Below are 23354 nucleotides of genomic sequence, written 5' to 3'. Positions count from 1 at the left end.
TTTTTGCTGCAGAAATTCAGATGGTAGGGTCAGAATTTTGTGTAAACAACATGAAAGCATGGATCTATCCTGCGTTGTATCAGTGATTCAGGCTGATACTGGTGATGGTGTAATAGTGTGGAGGAGATTTTCTTGGCACATGTTGGGACCCTCAGTATCAACTGAGCATCATTTTAACACCACAGCCTACCTGAGTATTGATGCTGACCGTGTCCATCCCTTTATGACCACAGTGTACCAGTCTCCCTCCAGCATAACAGTGCAACAGGTCACAAAGCTCAAATCAACTCAAACTGGTTTCTTGATTCGTTGAATGAATTCACTGCACTTAAATTGTCTCCACAGTCACCGGATCTCAGTCCAATAGATCATCTTTGCGAGTTTGTGGAACCGAATATTTGCATCATGGACAAATTTGCAACAACTGTGTAATGCAATCAGGTCAATATGGGTCAAAATCTCTGAGGAATATTTCCAGCATTTTGTTTGCTGTGTTTACGGCAGCTCTGAAGGCAAAAGGAGACGACTGTAATAGCAAAGTATAACTAATGAAGTGCCCAATGAGTGTATATTTCTGCTTAACCAGACTTGAATGTAAAGTTTAGACCTACCAGCAAGTCAGAAGTGACGCTGAAAACTGGGTGTTATAAACAAATTGGATTTATTTATTCATTTGTTCATTTTATAAAATCTGTATTACAACAAAACAATGCAAAGAATCCCTGATATTTAAAAAGAATGGCACTTTCCTTTTTCCTGACCACATTAGACATCATCATGACATGTTTTTTTTTTAAATGTCTCAGTTCCTGAGATATAAAACTTGCTAGAAGCAGAATCTCTTTGGTCATTACTTTTAAACATAAGAGGACATGCTTGAGCTGTAGGGTTTTTTAGTATTTTGGGTAGATGGCCCTGGAGATCTTTCCATCTGCCTTCTTAGAGTCCAGCCATTTCCCGCAGAGAAAGATAGTGGTAACACCATTGGCTGTGTTGGTGACTTCCACACGATCGAGCAGCCAGCCAGAGCTGAGACCGGAGTTGTCGTGTTCTACCCGGACTTTCTGCAGCTCCCCCATGTCCAGCATTTCCACCGAGAAACGGTCTGTTTGCCCACGTTCAAAAAGGTTACGAAACTTCTGACGCAGTTGCCTGCAGCCTGAATCTCCATTGGAGCCATAGAGAGTAATGAAAACATTGGCATCTGTTCCCGCACCCTTTTCATCACCTGTGATGACGATGATCTCATATTTGACAGGTACCAGGCTTCGAGCTTTGCTTGCAAAGCTCTCGATGGTCTTTGTGCACTCAACGGTGATGAAATCGTCCCTCTTAGGAGAAAGAGGAATGAGGGAATTGCATTTGAAAATGTACCTGGAGATAATGGAGCAGAGCAGAAGGAATATAGTCTAACCATTTGGGAATATCAAGAAATTGTTTGATGGTGGAAAATAAATGAATGGCTACAGTGGGGAAGCAGCTGCCTTACTTGTTTCCCAGTTCTCTTTCGGTCACAACAACCTCCTCCACGTGCCAGTAAACCTCCCCCTTTACTTTCTTTCCATCCTTGGGTGTATGGCCCAAACAGATGCCAGCAATATCACCCAAGTTCTTGGATGAAAATTCAAACCTGTCAACATTTCCCCTAAAAAGAGAGAGGAACATGGATTTGTTGGTGAAAGTAGCTATTCCCTTAAATCGCTTTGCGTTAATTGAAATTCACATCACTGCCAGGTTGTTCTGTGTCAGAATTAATCTTTAACAGGACGGTGTAAAGTCATGACATCAGAGTGCAGCGCTGGTCTGGTCTTAAGTATTTTGGATAATCATAATGAGGGCAGAGAGAGATCCAGAGGGAGAGAAAGCACATTTCTCAAAGCTTTTTCATGCAAACAAGCTGCCGGTGACTGAGTTAATCTTGCAGCAAGTACCTACCGCAAGAACCTCTTCTTCTTTGAGGAGTTCTCCATTACAAATTCTTTTGATCGACCCTTTCTCCCTTCAAGTACAATCCAGGCATTTTCCTTGGTTTCAGCTGTGTCTCCAGTTGTGATACAAATTTCATACTCTGTCATAGAGAAAAGGAGACTCAGTTACAGTAAAATGTTGTTGCACTAAACTACATGGGGGGGGGGGGGGGTAATTTAATGCTGTGAGGTGCTAGCCTTACTGGTCTTTTCATTGAGGTCCAAGTAGTCATTGTTAGCACAGGCCAGCTCTCTCATTATCTGTCCATCATCATCGTTCTTGGCAAGCCAGCGGTCACAGGGGAAACGAAATGTTTTGTCCATGATCTCGTCCTTCACGTCAATATACTCCAAGTGCCAGCCTGGAGCAATACCTGCATGTAACGAGATGCAACAAATACCAGTGTGCAGTGCTTTCAAATTTTTCATTCTAAGAACAGTTGTGCTCACTCTAAGCTGTTCATCGTGCCAGTTAGAGCAGCTGACCTGTGTTATCGTGCCAGACTCGTACTTTGGAGAGGTCTCCCATGCTGAGGATTTCTGGGAAGCGAAACGTGTCCACCTGCTTGCGCTCAAACTTGTTGGACTTGTTGCACTCTTTCAGCGCCAGTGTACCCGTGTCCCCGTTCTCTCCAAAAATAATGATCCACACATTGGCATCAGTGCCTGCCCCTGAAGAGATGCAGCAGTTTACTATTTAGAAAATAAAAATCCTCGACAATAATAAGGGATTTTTCTTGGTTTGGTTACACTTTTAAATAAACATGGGTGAAACCATGGACAGAACTTTGCTTGGATTTTAGTCTATAAAGTCACAGCTTCCCAGTCTACATGGTCACTGAATGCAATTAACTATAATAAAAATGATTTACTGTCACTCGAGCTAGCTCTAATTATATACGTGCAAAGCAATTAAGCTATATCAAAGAGTTGTATGGCAGTAAAAAGGCTGTACAGCAATAGCAAATCACCACCTGAAAAGTAAACTGGGGAGCAGTGAGAGCTGGGTTCTCTGACTCATACAGCGCATCTATAATCCCCCTGTGCTTTATTATTTTATCACAGTCGGTTAGATCCTGAGTGAAACCTCACTCAGCCTGCAGCATGTTTTCAGTGTCCTTGCTTAAACTCGCTTCTGTAGAGTAGGCAAGAATGTTGATCATTTAACAATCCTGCAGTTGTAATAAGAAATTATCACGCTGGCAATATTTGAGATCAGGATATTTTTAAAGTTACATGTAACATATGTAACTTATGTGACATATATTCTAATGCACACACTTGATCTTCAGTACCTCTTTATAGTATATGTGCATAGGCCCAGCTCTGCCTATGTGATGTTGTTTGTGGGTGTGTTTGCATCTATCAGCCTTGCTCATTTTTTCCTCCCAGAGCCTTAGTGGCGGTGCAAGGTTACATTTCAGCTTCCAGTAACTGACAGTGGCAGAGAGCAGCCCTTTGAAGTCGGCTCAGACTTCTTGCCATTCTGATCGTATTGATCAGCAGAGCAACTGAGCTAGATTAAAATACAGGATGAAGAAAAGATGGAGCAGCGGTGTGGAGGGCTTCTGAAGAGGATCTCTTTAATTGCCACGAGGGATTCAGCCATGAATTATTCCACCTTTGCCTTTGCCTAGGAAAACACAAACCCCTGCACAAGGGCAGGCAAAATGAGGCTCTAACTCTGCATTGATCTTTGGGTAGTGACTGAATACACGGGATGGCAGTCATACAGTAATTAGTCTCTTCCAGGCAGCAGCTCGTTTGGCTTTGATGGGGAGGGTTTCACAGGATGTTCACAGTATAGAGCCACTCGCAGGTGCTCAAATGCAGAATACTCTCTGGTGTATCCTTTGAAAGTGGTCCGAAAAACAGATGATGAGGATGTGATCCAGGAAACGCTTGACAAATTAAATGTGTCCGCTGACCACAGAGTCCTTCAGGATCCCCCGGGAAGAGCTGGAGGATGTTCCTGATGAAAGAGGATGTCTACTCTGCTCAGTCTCAGCACCCCTGAACCCAGAGAATAAAGGCTGAATGGACAGGGAATGCTCATAGGCCTGTTAAGTATACTTAGAGTGCCCTCACTGACCTCACAGCTCAGACCTCAACATTTCAGTTGTTATTTGGTTTTATGTTGACACATTAAGATATGTGGATTCAAAACTGGGTATTGGGACTCTTACATAAAAAAATGTGCTTCATGTTTCTAATCTTACCTATTTGCTTGTGAATGCGTAATAATTTGATATCGTCAAGCCCCTAAACATGTTCAGACCAAACAATATGAATCTTAAAATGGCCACAACAAATATTGGCAACCTGTAACTAGTTTAGAAAACAGTGTCTGAAAGAAGCTTTTATACTTTTCATTTCTTCTGTCATATATATCCTGTTACAATGATGGGTTCTCATATTAAACACAGACAAATTTTCAAATAATTATCCAGCATATGTGCAAAATCCCTTTCATTCCCTCATCACCATCTTCTGTTTGGGATAGATAACCAATCAGAGCCAGCTGACTAAAAGGGCAGGGTATCCTTAAAGAGAGAGACCTAAAACTGGAGGATGAGCTGAAAGGTGGCAGCAAGAGTCAGTATAAGAACTGCACTGAGCAATGTTATGCTTGTTAGTTCTCTGCACTTGAATACAGTATTACACAAAGTTGTCCTTCATATCTTTATATTTTGCTTCCAAAGAGTCAGACTTTCCTGTATTATTCAAAGTGCTTTTGAAAAATACTTTTCCTGAATTTATGGAGAGCTTTCAAAGTTTTTCTTTGGACACTGGGCAGTCCAGTCATTATGCTTGACCTGATTATACTTGAAATTTCAGAGGAACGTTTTGTTTGTTTGTTTGTTTGTTTGAATCATTTAACATTGATCTATGAATCATTCAAACATAAAAGGACACCTTGAAGATTTCCATGTATGTTTGGACAAGTACTGCATAGTTCGAATGGGACCACAGAGCTGGGTTGAGAACCTACCTGCGACGTCACTTGTCTTGACCTGGACAATGTAGGTAGTGACCTCCACCATCACCTCCTCGTCCACCACAGCTGCCATCTCACAGATCAGTGTCCTCTTGGGTCCATGTGTCCTGGACAGCCACCCTTCATAGGTAAACACAGACACCTCCTCCGTGGTCAGGTTACGCATGATCACCTGAATGCACAGAATTAGCTTATAAATTAGCAAAGCATTTGGAAGATTGCATTATAATTATTAAAGGTAAGATTTAACAGTAATAAATGCTGCTGTAGTGTGATGTATTGTGACAGGAGTATAAATATCAACCTGTAGATGAAAGTTCAGGGGATCATCAGTAGTAATGCATTCTCTTATGATTGATATTGCCATTACTTGAACCACAGTACTAGTGTATTGAATGCTGTGTCATATTATGGCTGGATGACTACTGTGTTACCAGCAGGTACACTAATCCTGCCTCTCTGAAGGTTTTTCAGTTTCTAATAACAGGAAAAAATTTCTCTGTTAGGCCAAGAATGAGCCAGACGTCTATTAGCTCTCCCTTCTGCGTATTTATCTGGACAGATTACTATGCTGGCAGTCCACCTGGTGCACCATTGTGTCAGTTTCAAGGCGACGACCTGGCAATCCATAAAGGCAGCATGTCTGCTTGTGATGCTGAACACACAAGGCTCTGTTCAGGGTCAAGTCAAGGAGATGTTCACAGCGGCTGAGACTCGGGCACGGATGGACAGGGCTTTGTATTGTTTCTGACTGCTCTGCCGCCCTACAGGCATGGTGCATTTAGTAGAGAAGACATTTGCATAGGAAATGTGTTCTACTTCATCAAAGCCTTTAGCCTGAGACTTCACACTAAATTTGGTGGTGGGAAGTGATATTATCCTCACAGAATCATTTAAAAAAATCTTTCAGTACTTAGACAGTCAATTCCAATATGTTGCTCTAGTATACTGTAAATTAATTTATATATAAGATGAAAAAATTTCTCTCTCGAGGCCAAACACGGTGCTCATTTGTAGCGTGTGCGTACTGTAAGAGAGAGCGTGTCCATGATTCAAGCAACAGCGGAACGGAGAATAAAATGGGTCAATATGCTCACTCCAGGAGTTCTGGGCCCTGCTCTGTGTGTGTGTTTGTGTGTGTTGTTGCCTGTGTCTTTGTGTGTGGTTGAATCATTGACCATTCTCCTGCAGGCAGGGGTAGATGTGTGTGTGTGTGTGTGTGTGTGTGTGTGTGTGTGTGTGTGTGTGTGTGTGTGTGTGTGTATTTGTCTGTGCCATATAATAGATTGAATGATCCTGTGACCTACAGCATGTGGTGCCAGGATAAAAAACACAAGCCTGTGAGTGCTTTGTACTATTGATCTTGGAATGAGATAGCGATTACTCTTCTGCTTTTTATGTTGCTGGTTTTATGTTTTATGGTTGAGATCTGCAGTTTCTTCTTTATAACAAATTAGGCCTCGACAAGAACAAAAAATTCTATGCATGGTATTACTAAAGAGCTCAATCTGCACACGTTCCCTTTTGCTCTAGCTGTTCCTGGGTTTTTTCTAAACCCTTTTTACCAAATAAACATCTTCTAAATGACTGCATTGTATCTGTGTGCCTGGTGAGCCGACCTTGTCAAGAAACCAGTCGGGCCGACTGCCTGATCCATCTATCCGGAGTCGCATTTTTCTCAGTGGGGCAACGTCATCGATCTCCATGTTAAAAGTGTCCTCTTGACCTCGCTCAAACCTTTTGTTCACCACCACATAAAAGCACAAAGTTTAGAATCTTGAGTATGAATTGGTCCTCTCTTTATTTTACAGTTAGATACTTGAATGAAAATAGAAAACATTGATGCTACCTGTCCTCATTCTTCTGCAGCAGCATCTCCTCTGTGCTGCCGTTGGCCCCAAAAACAGTCATGAAGATCTGGGTGTCTGTTCCCGCATTCTGCACATCTCCGGTTACCACTGTCACCTCATAGATAATCTAACATGGAACGATTATCAGACATCAAACAACACTATCCTCCCACAAGTACATCTAAAGCTTAACTGGATGAGCACATAGGTATGAATTCAGTCATTTTAAGGTTGTAAACGGCGATAAAATAAACACAAATGCAGACATTGGTTATTTAATAGCTATGCCATGAAAAGGGAGGTGACAGCCAATATTTTGGGGCTTCCAGTGTAGCAAAAGTTGTGAATATCTGGGCTAAGACTTCCTGTTCTGTGCACCAGTGAAATATAAAGGAGCTAAACCATCGTGCAGATGGATGCTGATGGTTTAGAGTAGGGGTAGGCAACTCCAGGCCTTGAGTGCCGGTTACCTGCAGGTTTTAGATGTGTCCTTGATCTAACACAGCTGATTTAAATGGCTAAATGACCTCCTCAACATGTCGTGAAGTTCTCCAGAGGCCTGGTAATTAACTAATCATTTAATTCAAGTGTGTGTATACAGGATGAGATCTAAAACCTGCAGGACACCGGCACTCAAGGCCTGGAGTTGCCTACCCCTGGTTTAGAGAGTCCAATTTGGCAAACACAAATCCTGATGTTGCTAGGATTTCCACATCTATCACAACTGCTGTCTTCTGTGCGTGTCAGCCACCATGATGTCTGGTTGGCCAGAAGCTGCGTCTGTGTGAAAGTCAAAGTCCCATAGGACCTTCACCATGTTGCTCCCAACTACCTCTGGAGGTGTCTCCCATCAGGACTTGTGGACTTCTCTATATGCCACACAGATGTTCATCTACACTATCCTAGCCACTAGGTTTTGTCTCTATGGAGCTAATGCTTAGGTCCTGCTCCTGTGCTGCCGTGATCACCATCTGTGCTGTCCTTTAGGCCAGCTTTTTCTAGACACTGGAAGGATTTCTTAATTTCCACTTCTTCAGTCTGTTGATGGTAGACCCCATGGAGGGCCTTGATCTTCCTCCTCCTGTTCTTTATCACAGTCTCCCTTCAGCTGCCTGAGACACTGTCATCATGCTGTTGCTCCTCGTTTTATCCTGAATCACGGCTCTGACAGTCACTAATGATAACCCTCCTGCTTAGTAGAGCCTCAGCTTGCAAAAACCTCTGTGCAGTGTGAGGTGTTTTCATGTCTTGAAATCAGTGGAAATTATGTCCTCTTGTGGACAGCTTATTATATATTATTATACATGTACTATGGTAAGTTCACTCCTTTGTACTTTCTTGATGTAAATTCTTCTCTTGTCTTAATTTAACTCAGTAACACCATGGTGTATGTATGTTGCCTGCAACATGGCTTTGCTTTCAATTACACGTCTACATTTACAGACCTTATGGGAGATAGAAATGGCTTCTGCATCCAGCACATTGAATACTCTAGCAGTCAACCCATCTCCTCGATCTTTGGCCAGCCAGCACTTGCAAGCAAATATATATTTGACCCCTTTGGTTGGCACAGCAACACATAGTTCATCAACCAGCCAGCAGCTCTCTGGAGTGGCCCCATCATGGCCGAGCTGCAGGAAGGAGAGAAACAATCACTGCCAGGAACGTGGGTGCATTTTTTTCTGTGTGTTTCAGTGTGTGTGTGTGAAGCTATGTCAGTGCACAATCTTCAGTGAAACAAATTCACCTGTCACTCACCTCAACCTTTTTGATCTCCCCCACATCTGAACCGTGGGACTCGAAGCTCTCCAGAGAGCCGGCCTCAAAGCCCTTCCTCCCGTCTCGCAGGTCCAACCACAACCTATCTGTCTGGGTGTGATTAGCCCCGATAATGATGACATAAGCCCTGCTGGTGGTGCTCGCATCCCTCTCCAGTCCAGTGTAGATGGTGATGTGATAAGGTATGACTGCATAGAAAGGGCCGAGCAACTATTTGTTCATTTGATGCATTCAAGGGATTAACAACAAACACATGAGAGAGCATCAGGTGAACTAGCAGTGCAGAAGACACTTGAGTTTTCTTACTTGGAAGATCAATTTCTTCTTCTTTCTTCTTCTTGTTCTTCTTGTTCATGTTATTGTCAACGCTTTTCTGCATTAGAGCCAAGTTCTTCTTTTCACTGGCCGAGCTCTCTCGAACTCCTTCATAACCCTGAGAAAACAGAACGGACACTTAGTGATGCAGCAGCCATACCTGCAGAGATACAGACCCAAGTCGATGCTAAGCCACTAAATTTTTTACAAAGACTTCAAAAAGGTGCTGAAATTATTTCAGGTGGTGTGCCACGAAAGAACAAAAAATGAATCCTAGTCACTTTGGTGATCAACCGCCATTCACTTTAAAGTGGACCTGTCACACTTTTCCTCATGTTATGTAACATATACAGCAGGGATCTGTGTTACAGTAGTAAATGCGCTTATACAGCCAAAGTTTCAACATATGTGTAAGTAATTCATATGAGTCCAACACTCATGTGAATTTCAAACTTTTTAAATTCATTTATTTTTTACTCTTAGCTCTGTTGTTGGGAGAAGATCTCCCTAATATGGTCTTCTCAGGCACACAGGTCTGGCTGTGAGCACAGAAACCCCACCCACTTGCTGTTCTCTGTAATTGAGGGGCTGCCAATGAGAATAAAAGGGAGCTAAAATGGCATTTATTTGGTCTGTAAATGAACTGAAGGGCAGTTATTACTTTTTTGAGTTCTGACTCAGGCAAAGCTATTGTAAAAACATCTAAGAATAAAAATATGGAGCTAGAAGTGAGGACATTACGTTAATTGTGCTAGACTGGTGTAAGAAATAGAAGAAATCAGTATATCAGAACCTCTTTCATGTAAGAAGTAGCACTTTAGATTGTTCATGTTACCTTGACATAAAAGTATCTTTCGATGCGTCTATCCTCTCTCTTCCTGGAGAGCCAGCGTTCACATAAGAAGAGGAACACCTCTTCTGTATCAATGTCCAGCACCTCCACCTGGTCCAAGTACCAGTCAGGACTCACCATACTGTTATCATGGCGAATTTTTATTTTGAAAATCTGACCGAGGTCGACTGCCTCTATAGTGAACTTATCCACCTGGGAGAAGAGAAACATTCAGGAAATAACATCAATGTTGTGTACTTCTTTTTTGCTCTGTAATCTGGAATATATATATCTACAGTGTAGGAGACAAGAATTAAAAAGGTCACAAAGTTCAAGCTTTCTTACAGATCCTCTTTCAAACTTGTTGCTGTTTGTCTCCGACTTGCTCAGTTTTCTCTCCCCGGTGTCCCCCAGGTCCCCGTAAATGGTGAGGAAGACGTTGGCATCAGTGCCGGCTCCATACACATCACCTGTCATCACGGAAACTTTGTATGTGTGGGCTGTAGTGGGAGACAGTGATCACAGACAGACAGACAGGCAGGGGATTTTGTGTGAGGCAGCTGCCAGGAAATAGATTGAAAATGAAGCAATTTTCTATCGTAGTTTGATGCTGCTGTCATAACAGAGACTTATTCGGGGGTATAAAAGACCAGAAGGGAAAACTGTCTCCAAATTAATGCTCAGAAGGGCAGATAAAAAGACAGGATGACAAATCGTTTTTGTGTTTCTAATAATGCAGCCAGCAGGTAACATACTCTCCAGAGCGTCTTCCACCTCGACTTCAGTCACTTTCAGGCTTCCATCTCTTGAAAGTTTCTCTGTGATGATGTCAGAGGGCACAAGCTCTCTCACCGTTTCTCCATCGTCCTCTGACTTGGCGAGCCACCGCTCACAGGGGAAGATCACGGTCTCTGAACCCTACAAAGAGACGATTAAATTCTGCGGTTTAATCTGTGTGTTTGTGTCTCGGAGGAGGATCAGCAAACAGAATATTTAGACTGGCTGAGCAGCAACCCAATATGTTGAATCACAAATGAAATCACAGTGCTGCTTGACCAGCTAAGAAGACAACATCACCACCTGCTGACTAAAATCAGAACTGTTCCCTTATTAGAAGAAGGGGATCAGAGGATGTGCTCCTGAGTGCTGAAATCAATCTTATGAATGAGGCTTTCGGGTGTGGCAGCCCAAATACAGCCCTAATAGAGTGTCAGTCCTCTGCGGGGTGAAATGTAACTCTGGGCATTTGATATACGGCTGCACAGTTTTAAAAACTTGAGTGCTGACATTTAATTTATTTTTTATATTTGCACTCAAAAAGCAAATATGGTTCTTTTTATGTATTTAAATGTTTTAGATTCACAATTTACACACAAAACATGCAACAATTTCATAAGATATGATCACCTGTACTAGGTTGAAGTACCCATAATATACACTCACTGGCTACTTTATTAGGTACACCTTATTGGACCCCTTTTTTGCCTCCAGAACTCCCTGAAATTTTTATAGCATAGAGTCAGGTGCTGGAAATGTTTCTCAGAGACTTTGATCAATATAGACATGATAAAATCACACAGTTGCTGCAGATTTGTCAGCTGCACATCCGTGATGCCGAACCCCTAATCCCAACACATCCCAAAGGCCATTTGAGGACATTGGACTCATTGTAATGATCAAGAAAACAGTTTTAGATGATATGATGTGCTATCCTTCTAGAAGCAACCATCAGAAGATGGGTAAACTGATAAAGGGGCGGACATGGTCAGCAACAATATTCAGGCAGTCTGTGGTGTTGCTCTGTGGTGCTCAGTTGATACTAAGGAGCCCACATAAAATATCTCCAACACCTTTATACCACCACTAGTCTGAACTGTTGGCACAAGGTAGGATGGACCCATGCTTTCATATTTGTTTACCCAAATTCTGGCCATATCATCTGAATGTTGTGGGAGAATTTGAGGGTCAGACAAGCCAACATTTTTCTAATGATCTATTGTCCAATAATGGTGAGCCTGTGGGAATTGTAACCTCAGTTTCCTGCTCATAGCTGACAGCAGTGGTGCCCAATTGTGCCTTTAAGGTATGCCTTCTGCATATCTTGGTTGCAACAAGTGGCTTTTTGTGTTACTGCTGCCTTCCTAACAGCTGGAAACAGTCTGGCAATTCTCCTCTGACTCCCAGCATCAACAAGACATTTTTGCCTAGTGAATTCACTGCATATTATCTCTTGTCCAGGCCATCCTCTGTAAACACCAAAAAGGTTAGTGCAGGAAAGGCCCAGTAGATCAGCAGTTTCTGAAATATTCACACCAGTATATCTTGCAACAACAACCATGCTACCTTCAGAGTAATTTAAATCATCTTTCTTCCCTATTTTGATGCTCAGTTTGAATTTCAGCAGTTTACAGTCATGTCTGCATCACTAAATACATTTGGTTGCTGCCATCTGATTGGCTGATTAGATATTTACTTTAGCAAACCAGTTGCATAGACAAACCCAACAAAGTGGCCCTGAGTATATCAAGTAGTTCAAATTACCTTCACCTCTTTCTACAGTACAATGCTACTTGCACACTTTCTGTGCTGTCAGCCATCAGTAATATTAATTCACCAATATATTACCGCAATATTCACCAAAGTTTTCTAAATTGCTATTATCAGATACTATCATATTTTTTTTTACTTAAGCCAGTAAAACACTTTCCCTCTGTTCATGCATCCTCCACAGACAGTACCTTTCCTTTCCTGAGGAGGCGTCTGATTTCCACTCTGTCCAAATGCCAGCCTGGGTTCACCCCACGGTTGTCATGGCCGATACGAATCTTCTCAATTACATCTCCGACATCTTCTAGCTGCACAGACAACAGAACACTTGAATAAACGGACAACTTTCAGACCTGCAGTTCATTGCTGTAAATGCACAAACACGCTCATGACTTTGCTGTTCTAGTCCCCAAAGCAGGATGAATGTATTTATTGCTTCCCTTATTTAACTTACCTCAACAATAAACATGTCCTCAGCTCCTCTCTCAAAGTACATTCTCCTCTCCCTCTTGTTGACACACAGGGACTTCTGCTGGGTGCACACTGCATCTCGGCCGTACAGGATGATGAAGACGTCTGCATCTGTGCCGGCTCCAAACACGTCACTTGTGAAGATTTTGATCTCATAAGGAACGACTATAAAATGGAATAATAACCAATTAAATTACACTTTTAATACAGTTAGAATATGGTGCACTTTTCTGCAATTTACTGTTGACTTACATGGTGTGTAAAACTCTGTTTGAAGAGGATTAGTGAACAGCTCCCTGACGATGGCTCCATCATCTTCTCCTCTGTCCAGCCAGCGGCCGCAGGGGAAGTGTAGTTTCTGTCCCAGAGATGGAGCATCAATCTCCACCCAGTCAAGAAACCAGCCTGCTGACCCTCCCCCTTAAACATTAACAGAAAAGACTGTGATCACTTATGTAGATGTATTCTGAGTATTTCTGCATTATTCTCGGCACAGGCAGCCAGTCGGTCCTAATGTACCATTGTTGTCGTGTCCAATACGCAGCTTTTTCAGGGGTCCGAGGTCCACAGCCTCCACAGTAAACACATCAATCATACCTCGCTCAAACTTGTTCTTATGGGTCTTTGAAGCCTTCAGGTTAATAATTCCTGTGGATACAGAACACAGACTAATTATCATTTTAAACACAGAAAGCAGGCAAAAAGCGCAGCATAGTCACTTCCAAAGCTACCTGTGTCATCCTTGGTGCCATACAGGATCATAAAGACGTTAGCGTCTGTTCCTCCGTACTTCTTGTCACCAGTTTTTATCCTCACTGTGTATGTTGTTGACATGGCTGCAGGAAGAAGTAACCAGATTTAATAATCTCTGTGTTATATTTCTCAGAAAAACTCAGAAAAAGCTCGATATCTGACATCGGTCAGACACTTCTTTCTTCGTACGCAGTAAGTTGCTCTCACCTTTCTGTTCCAAACCAAGAGTAGCTTCAGAGTCATCTTCGTCATCATCATCTCCCTTCTTCATGAACGCCTCATCCACAGGAACAAGCTCTCTGGCAAGCTGTCCGTCATCCTCATCGACAGCCAGCCACCGATTGCAAGGAAAAAAGTACCTAAAATATATATGCCAGGATACAAATTTTTCCATGTCAAAAAAATTGTTTAAAATATTTCCGACTCCCACTTCACACCACACAGTGGTGCTCTACCACACATGCAGAGGCTCTGTCTGCTATGTAGGATGGGGATTTTTTGTGAACCCTTTGTGTTTCTGAATTTGTGTCTAGTATGACTCAGCAAAGTGCAAATTTGCTTTCTCCATTAAGGGGTCCGTTAAACATATAAAATCAATGTGCTGGTGACATACGTGGTTTCATCTTTGTTGTCCACAATCTCCACTCTGTCCAAAAACCAGCCGGCGCTGGCCTGGCTGTTGTCATGGCGGATCCTCAGCTTCTTCAGGGTCCCCAGGTCGACTGCAGAGATGTCGAAAATGTCCTCCTACGTCGCCCGCCAACAAGCCCGGTGACAAAGGGTCAAGAAATGTCACAGGTTAGCGGACCATGAGAACCTCATCACTTATTCATCTGATCTTTGTTTAACCCACAAGGCTACCGAGGCCAAACATTTGTTTGATGAGAGACTTTGCCAGGAAAACAGTATCAATTACAGCAATCTTGACAATGCCAGTGGATTAAACACATCCATGACAGCATTATAAAAACATCAACATGAGATTTAGCATTTTAATAAGGCTGATTTTTAGGCCTTGGTCAGGTCGGGCTGCCTGTTTTCCCCATATACAAAGTCTCTGCAAAGCCAATGCAATATCCTTCATGGACAGACATGGTAGTGATATCCATATTCTCCTTTAACTCTTTGCAAAATGTCAATACATGAGTCAGTGCGATTCAGTTTTATTTATATAACACTAAGTCACAATAACAGTCACCTCAAGGCTCTTTAAATTGTAAGGTAGAGATCCTATAATAATACAAAGAAAATCCAAACAAACAGATGATCCCCTTTGAGCAAGTACTTTGCAACAGTGGGAATGAAAAACTCCCTTTTAACAGGAGAAAAACTCCAGCTAAACCAGGCTTAGTGAGGGGAAGTCAATACCACGACTGGTTGGGGGTGAGGGGAGGAAGATAGGAAAAATCAAGAGTTAACAAACTGATTTCCTTCAGATTTTCAGCAAACCAGGTTTACCTGGCCTTTCTCAAATTTGTTTAGGTTGTTGGATTTCTTGAGGTGTCGCTCTCCCGTGTCGCCTGTCTCTCCGTAGATGTTGATGTACACATTGGCATCTGTCCCTGCCCCCCACATCGTCCCAGTGAACACATGTATCTCATAGGAGTTCACTGTCGGAGAAACACGGTAAATCATCAGTGACATTATGAAAATGCACATGAGGGCATTTGCTTGATTTTCAGCCTCACGGGCTTCAGCAGCAGATATCAGTGAGTCAACATGACCACATTCATGCTCTACTTACTCTCCAAGTCTTCATTGTCCTCAGTCAGCAGCTCAACCACAATCTCCCTGTCCTCCTCATCCCTGGCCAGCCAGCGGTTACAAGGAAAAATAAATGTCTCCACCACTTCCTGCAGCTCCTCAATTATCTCCACCTCCTCCTCCTCTTCCTTCTTCTTCTTTTTCTTATCTTTCTTCTTGTCCTTTTTGCTCGTCTCTTCTTTCTTCACCTCAACCTGCACCATAGCCATCGTCAGGCGCTTGATGTCCACAGTCTCCAGAAACCATCCATCTCCAATACCCTTCCCGTCGTGGTAGATACGTATCTTATAGATCTTACCAACATCCTGAGCCTCAATCTGGGTTGCAGACATGAAACAAAAGTCAAACCAGCAACTCAAATCTCTGACAGACGTTGACATAACCTAAGCAGTATTAATACAGACCTTAAAAATGTCAGTGGTGCCACGTTCAAAACTGTTGGAGCGACTTTTTAGAGGCAGAACTTCAGTTTTTCCTTCATATCCATAGATCTGACAGAAGACTTTGGCGTTAGTTCCACCTGCACGCACGTCACCTGTGACTACTGTCACTTCATAGTTGATCACTGTTATAGGCAAAAGGATTAAGCATTATGAGAAGCAGTGTATCGCAACTTATCACTTTAAAAATGATTAATTCTGGCTGTGCAAACTGTTTTTTGCTTTTGTGCCATTTACATTGTTCAATGTCCAACGTCTCGCTGGGATAGAGCTCCACCTCCACCTTTCCATCAGCTTCATCTTTACAGAGCCACCTGTGACTTGGGAACATGTACTGCTTTCCGTGAACCGGCACAGAGATCTGCACGCTGTCCAGAAACCACCCGGCCCGCAGTCCCTCGTTGGTGTGACCTATCAGAAATCGGTTGATCTGCAAGCATCAAAAAGCACACAGGCAAAAAGAAACAAATAAATGTCTTAATGTCTGTCTTTAATTACATACAGTACAAGTCTTGCAAACTTGCCTTCCCGATGTCAGAGGTTTCGAAGGTAAAGATATCCGTGCGACCTGTCTCAAAGTAGTTCCTGAGGTCATTGTCGGAGACTGCTAGTATCACCTTGCTAGTATCACCCTTCTCCCCATACAGCTTGACGAACACCTTGGAGTCCGAGCTGGCCCCGTTCACACTGCCTGTCTTGATTGCTATCTGGTAGCTGACATCTGAGGAGTGAAAAAAATTGGTTTAAAAAACTGATGTATGCCTACAAATCTAGGCTTTTTAAAATGTCCTTATGTACTCACTGAAGAGACGCAGGCCATCTCCTGCTGGAACTAACTCACGGACAATCTGTCCATCATCCTCATTACGGTCCAACCACCTGAAGAAAAACACACATGTAAATGTACCTCAATGGCGTAAAAACAGAATCAGAGGAGCCTTCCTACACACTTAGAAAATCCCTGGAAATGGAAATATTAAAAAGATGACATAATATTTATGTATTCATAACTTCACTGGAAGAATGATGCTATAGGACTGACAGAACCTCTGAAGCCACTGAACAATAAGAAGAGGAAAGAAGAGGAAACAGAAGGAATATGATATTAACTGACTTACATTTTAGCGGTTACATTTTCCAGATTAAAAGCCCAATCATTAACTTAATAATTACAAAACATTTAAGTGGCCTAACGTTATTCATGTAACAATTTCCACACTGAAAGTGGGAATCAATTTTCCCTGACTGGCAAATCAAACAGACAGGAGGAGGTAACACAGCACCTCAGCCTTGTGGTTTTGGCACCACTATTAGAAGCACAGAGCTGGCCACATTCATTTAGTCTCCATTTGTAATGGCACACTCGTCCATCAGCTGCCTAACTATTTACACGCAAGCCACTGGAGAGCCAGTGAAGGTAAGAGCGGTCAATTTACAACACTTAAGAGAGATTTCGAGCTGTTGGGAGGATTTTGTCTGACTGGATTCTGTCTGTGTTGGTTTCAGAAGAAAGTGGACACTACAAAATGTATGCAATTTCTGTATATAAAACATATATAAATATGTATGTAATATACAAAATAAAAATTTTTAAGCTTCTTGTGAAAAGAATGACATCCATCCATCCTCATATTCAATTCAATGTCGCCGGGGGGGCTGGAACCTATCCCAGCTGACTTTGTCGGAGAGGTAAGGTACACCCTGGGCAGGTCGCCAATCTGTCGCAGAGCTAACACATAGAGACAAACAACCATTCACACTCACATTCACACCTATGGGCAATTTAGATTTACCAGTTAGCCTAACCCCACTAACTGCATGTCTTTGGACTGTGGGAGGAAGCCGGAGTACCGGAGAGGATCCACTGAAGAATCTGAAGATGCTAATTTAAATGGGACTGACCAGGATGAACACGATTAGAAATTAGCATATCTCAGGGTCTCAGGTTGAGTAGTTTGGAGGCAAAGCGAGCAGGGATAGTGGGTATACTGGACATACGTTGAATACGGAGCAGCCAAGCAGGAGCGAAAGAGGAAAACTACAGAGGAGGTTCAGAGATGTAGTGAAGAAGGACGTGTAGCGGGTTGATGTACCAGAGGAAGATGGGAGGGATAGGGTGAGTTGGAGGCAGATGGTCCTCTGTGGTGAGCCCTAAAGGGAACAGCCGAAAAGAGAAGATGACTGTATGCTAACTAAAGCTCCAGCCAACGATTGGTTAACTTAACCTAGCATAAAAACAGGAAACAGGAGAAAACTGCTAGGTCACTGTCCAAAGTTCAAACCTGAGGAGTTCTGTTAAGTGATTTTTAATAGAGTCAAGCATCCTGCTGCTTCTAGTGCTTTTAGTTAAAGATTTAGCATATAGTGGCAATGAAATTAATAATCTACCTCGTGCAAAGAAACCATGTCTGTGAGAGCATTTGAGTTATTTGGAAACTATTGTCTTGCCTGTAACAAGGAAATTCAATGGCCATACTCTCTGGCTGGCCTTCCTCCCTGACCATCACCTTATCGAGGTACCAACCACAGCCTCCACCACGGCCGTCATGACCCACACGGACCCTGCGCACCTGGCCCAAGGATACGGACTCAATGAGAAACTCATCGTGCTGAGGGAAGAGAAAGAGACAGCCATGTAAAGATGCTTGCTGTGCATTTCACACATATTTACTTAATTATTGGGTACATTCTTGTTTATTAATACACTCACGTTTCCCTTTTCAAATTTGTTAACGTTGTTTTTGCTCATAATCATGAGTCGATCCGCCGTGTCACCTAGGTCACCAATAACATTGAGGAAGACGGTGGCATCGGTGCCACTGCCACTGACATTTCCTGTGCAGATGGTGACTCTGTACTTAATCACTGAAGAAACAAAGAGAGAGTAAAGGAGCTACATTCACTCAAGACATACTGTTTGTAATTGACTGTGAACATGGAGTCTGAACATCTGCAGAGTGTTCTGCAGAGCCCTCTTACAGGGCAGCGGCTCATCGATAAGTACTCCTGTCGCTGGAAGCTCTCTGACAATCTCATTGTCATCCTCGTTGATGTCCAGCCAACGGCCGCATTCAAAAGAATATTTCTCCATGGTTAGCGTCTTGAGCAAGGTGACCTGCAGAAAATCATAATTTGGTTCATAATATTCCTTTCAAACAGGACTGCAGCAATAACAGCATCTACACTGTTAAAATAATAATAATAATAAAGGAATGCTTTGAAAACACATCAGGTCTCAAAGGGAAAAAAAAGTCTTGCTGGATATCTATACTGATACGGCCTAGCTCTTCTAGAGTCCCTGTCTCTTCCTTGCTCTTGAGGCTGTGCTGGGAGACACAGCAAACCTTCTCCCAATGGCATGCACTGATGTGCCATCCTGGATGAGATGGACGCCTTGTGCAACCTCTGTAGGATCCAGGTATGACCTCATGCTAACAGCAGCGACACTGAACCTAGCCAATGCAAAATTAGTGAAAAAACAGCCAGAAAAGATGAGGAGGAAAAATGTCAACCTCTCCAACTGTTAATTTCATTAACACCAAAACAGCTGAAGCTGATGAGATCAGCTTCAAGGTACATTGTTTACTATTTCAACACATAATAGCATGCTAGCATTTGTCAGAAAAGTGGAAGATATAAAGTTAAAGCAATCTTTAAGGTTTCACTTAATAGTGTTAAAGCACGGGAATCAACAAAGTCCAAAGGCAAACATTCCCAAAAAAATTGCTGAGATAGTTCACACCGGAGCGAAGTGTTGTTGAACTGGTCTAAAGACTTCAACATCCACAGTAAAAGTAACACTTGCTCAGTGCCAGATTAATTGCTCAAAGGTGACCCTGTACAACAGACTTAACAGCTTATACTGACAATTCAGACAGACAGAGCAATGAGTTTCACCTTTCCTAAATGCCAGCCAGCGAATGGATGTCTCTTCTCGTGCCAGATCCGCAGTTTCAGCAGTCTCCCAATGTCTGGCATTTCAATCTACAATTATCCCCAAATGTAAAATAAGAATAGATAGTTTAGGAAAAAAGTTTCTTTGACAGACTTTATGATTATTGTGCTAAATGAACAATAAATGAAGCTGTTTTATTCACCTTATCAGGTGAACTCAAGACTTACCATGAATTTATCAACCTGGCCTTGTTCAAAACTGTCCGAGTTGTTCTCTAGTTTCATTTCATCAGACTTGCCCTTCTCTCCATAGATCTGCAGAAATACCTGGGCATCTGTCCCTGCCCCTTTTACATCTGAGGTCCAAATCCACAGCGACCATGGGTACTCTAAATGGAAACAGAGTAAGTGTGATTACTCTGATTTATGTTTTGATGTTTTATTCACTGAGTAAAGCAGAATGAAGACACCCACTTTTCTGTTTTTTCTGCCTGAGAGAGACCATCTCATACAGCTCCCTCTCAATCAGCCCATCTCCCTCATCCTCATCCAGCCACATCCCACACGGAAATGTCTGCTCTATCCCCGTGAACGGACAGTATATAACCACCTGGATGAGAAATGGTTGATGGATGTATGACACTTTGAGAAGTGATGTGTTCATACTTAAGAAAAAGAAAAAAAAATACCTTTTCACAGTACCATCCAGCACCAACTGCGCCATTGTCGTGCCCGATGGTGACCCTGCTGAGTGGGCTCATCAGTTCACAGATCTCTACATTGAAGATGTCGATGAGACCGCGCTCAAAAGCCCCACCTTCAAGGAAGACTTTGCCGCTGTTTTTAATGCCCTTAGCGCCATGCATCACCATGTGGATCTTAGAGTTGGTCCCCGCACCCCTCACGTTTCCAGTCATCACTTGGACATTGTAGACAATTCCTAAGGAGCAACAGGAAAATGCACGACACATTTTTGGTCCAAAGTGTTAACACTGAAATCAACATTGGCATCATCATCATCCACACCAGTAGTCTCTTCTAGCTCCTGATGTCCTCTTGACTCTTTAGTAGCTAAATGCTCCACTACATTGACTAAGCACCCAGTGTCACACCTGAGAAGTAATGTGCAGTACATTTTTTTGAGCTATAAACTATTGAAAAAGGCAGGGGAAACTGGTATATTTTACTGTTATATAGGTCCACCACTAACAGTGTTCCCTTTAAAAGTTTCTCAGGAGTTTATGGTTTGTTTGTTTTTTTCTTTATTCCTACAGTGGCATCAAACAGTAAGGTGAGTCAACTTTAAGGATTCAGGACATAATGAAAACAATCTGGTCTTTAGCAAGTCTTAAATTTAGGCCAGCACAATCAAATGATCAACCAAACATGGCATATTACACAGTGTCATTACTTATTTTTTAAGGGGAAAGCCAAAATGCAGTCCACCCTTACTGCTTCGATTAGGATTAGGAGGGTAATGAAATGCACTTGATTTATTGATCATTAGCTATTGTGATCACGTCTATAAAAGCAGAGGTTTAGTCAGTGTGCTGGTCAGGAACAGTGAGGGGTGTGTTAACACAAAGCCAAGGAGGAAAGACATTAGCAACGATCTTAAAGAATCAGTTGTTGCTGTTTAGCTTGGTATTTATGAATAATTTAAAGTCCATCATTCGACAGTGGGAAAGATTATTCACAAATAGAAAGACAGTTGCCAGGTGGAAATTACGGTAAAAATCCCCTCTTGGTAAGACTGCTGTGCTCAGAGAAACGGCAGAAACCCAAGAGCTACATCACAGACTCTGCAGACCTCAGTTAGCATGTTAAATATTTAAGACTAAACAAGTATCGTTTGTTTGAAGAGGCTGTCAGGAGAAAGTATTTTCTCTCTAAAAAGAACATGGCAACATAGCTTAGGTTTACAAAGTAGCATCTGAACAAACCACAAAACCTCTGGTACAATGTTCTCTCGAGACCAAAGTGAAGCTGTTTGGCCTTAATGCACAGAGGCATGTCTGGCAAAAACCAAACACAGCAGATCAGCACAAATACCTCCTACCAACTGCCAAACATGGTGGTGGAAGGTTCATGATTTGGGTTTGTTTTTGCAGCTACAGGACCTGACCACTTTGTACTCATGGAGTTGATTGTAAACTCATCTATACACCAAAGAATCCTATAGTCTCATGTGAAGCCATCTGTCTAAGAGCTAAAGCCTGGCTGAAACTGTGTCATGCAATAAGGGAAAGATTCCAAGCAGAACAGCAAATGTAAAACAGAATAGCTAAAAAGAAAAACTGGTAAGACCTGGTAAGGACTAGATCACTTTTTATTACGTCCTGATATGTAAAATCTGAAAATGGACACAGTGTCTACTGTCTTTTTCTACTCTCTTCCACAGCATGTCTTTTATTCTGTTTTCCTTCTCTCACCCCAACTGGTCGCAGCAGATGGCCGCCCCTCCCTGTATCTGGTTCTGCCGGGGGTTGCTTCCTGTTAAAAGAGTTTTTCCTTCCCACTGTCGCCAAAGTGCTTGCTCATAGGGGGTCATATGATTGTGGGGTTTTTCTCTGTATGTATTATTGTAGGGTCTACCTTACGATATAAAGTGCTTTGAGGTGACTGTCGTTGTGATGTGGCGCTGTGTAAATAAAATTGAATTGAACTGAATTTTTGCCATGACTGTATACATGCTCTCCAATGTGAATTAATTTTCGTAGAATTTCAATATTTGACCTAAGAAACCTCTACATGGGAATAGAAATACTTGACACAACATTGTCAGCATTTGCAGTTTTAACAGGGCTGTTAAAAATCCTTCAATTTTAAAGATGTTAAGAAATTTGAAAAACGGGCCTTTTAGCCAACTGTCTCCACAGACTTTGAGCTTTATACATTGGTCCAAAAAGTCCATTTACATTTTAATATTATGCACAATAATTTTGCATCAATTTGAACTATTTGCAATTTCAGTTACCCTCAAAAAATTGGTTCCAACAGTTTTTTTCTCACCCATTGGCTGCGTGGATCCAACCAACACATCTCTCTGTATTTTGCCATCACCTTCATCCAAGGCAAACCAGTTATACACCGGGAATTCGTACAATTCTTTGTTACCCATGTCATCTATTACCACCTACACAGGGACATTACACACTATCATCAGTGTTTTATATATATATATGTACACATCTGAGCAGATTGCGTGTGCTGGTTTACATGCCTTATCCAGAAACCATCCAGCTGAAGAGCCTCTGTTGTTGTGACCTATAGTGATTTTCTTCAGCCTCCCGAGGTTTGGGGCCTCTATTGTAAACTTGTCCTCTGACCCACGTTCAAAGTTGTCTTTGTCACTGTCCAGTCTTCTCTCCCCTTTGATAATAAACACACAGTTTATAGCAAACACACACACACACACACACACACATACACACATAATAATCACGTATGTCATTGCAAATCTTACCAGTGATTATGGTTTAATATACCAAATGTTTCACTTTCTGGCTTTAGCTTAATAACTATGAAGATTTCACACAGTTACTTCTGTTTGTGTAACTGTAAATTTACAGTATTATCTTTCGAATTTTATTACTTTGTACAGCTTTACATTTTTTTGTCAACCATATTAAAAAAAAACCTTTGTTCCCACCCTACCTGTGTCACCATTCTCTCCAAAAATATTCAGGAAGACATCAGCATCGGTTCCACTTCCCTTCATATCAGCAGTAAACACGCTCACTA

The 23354-nt window shown here is 42.2% G+C and overlaps 1 protein-coding gene across 1 annotated transcript; it reads right to left on the bottom strand.

Moving 5' to 3' along the window:
* Positions 1-728: 728 nt before the first annotated feature.
* Positions 729-22737, bottom strand: LOC134631693 (lipoxygenase homology domain-containing protein 1). Its single transcript, XM_063480250.2, has 35 exons — positions 22623-22737; positions 20300-20550; positions 20085-20220; positions 19839-19999; positions 19614-19700; positions 18696-18831; positions 18427-18581; positions 18165-18325; positions 16519-16595; positions 16241-16437; positions 15954-16146; positions 15681-15841; positions 15257-15593; positions 14971-15122; positions 14126-14259; positions 13720-13871; positions 13491-13595; positions 13279-13407; positions 13012-13179; positions 12743-12924; positions 12480-12596; positions 10497-10659; positions 10087-10241; positions 9745-9954; positions 8901-9027; positions 8574-8782; positions 8261-8446; positions 6815-6942; positions 6585-6702; positions 4960-5137; positions 2454-2639; positions 2171-2341; positions 1936-2068; positions 1490-1645; positions 729-1374 (listed from the first exon to the last, which is right to left on the bottom strand). The coding sequence occupies exons 1-35, from the start codon at positions 22729-22731 to the stop codon at positions 894-896; spliced, it is 5901 nt and encodes a 1966-aa protein (XP_063336320.2). The 5' UTR covers positions 22732-22737; the 3' UTR covers positions 729-893.
* Positions 22738-23354: the final 617 nt, after the last annotated feature.

This window comes from Pelmatolapia mariae, linkage group LG7, assembly GCF_036321145.2.
Source record: "Pelmatolapia mariae isolate MD_Pm_ZW linkage group LG7, Pm_UMD_F_2, whole genome shotgun sequence".
Lineage (NCBI taxonomy): Eukaryota > Metazoa > Chordata > Actinopteri > Cichliformes > Cichlidae > Pelmatolapia > Pelmatolapia mariae.
The sequence above is the reverse complement of the archived record's forward strand: the minus strand, read 5'-3'. Positions and strand labels throughout refer to the sequence as shown.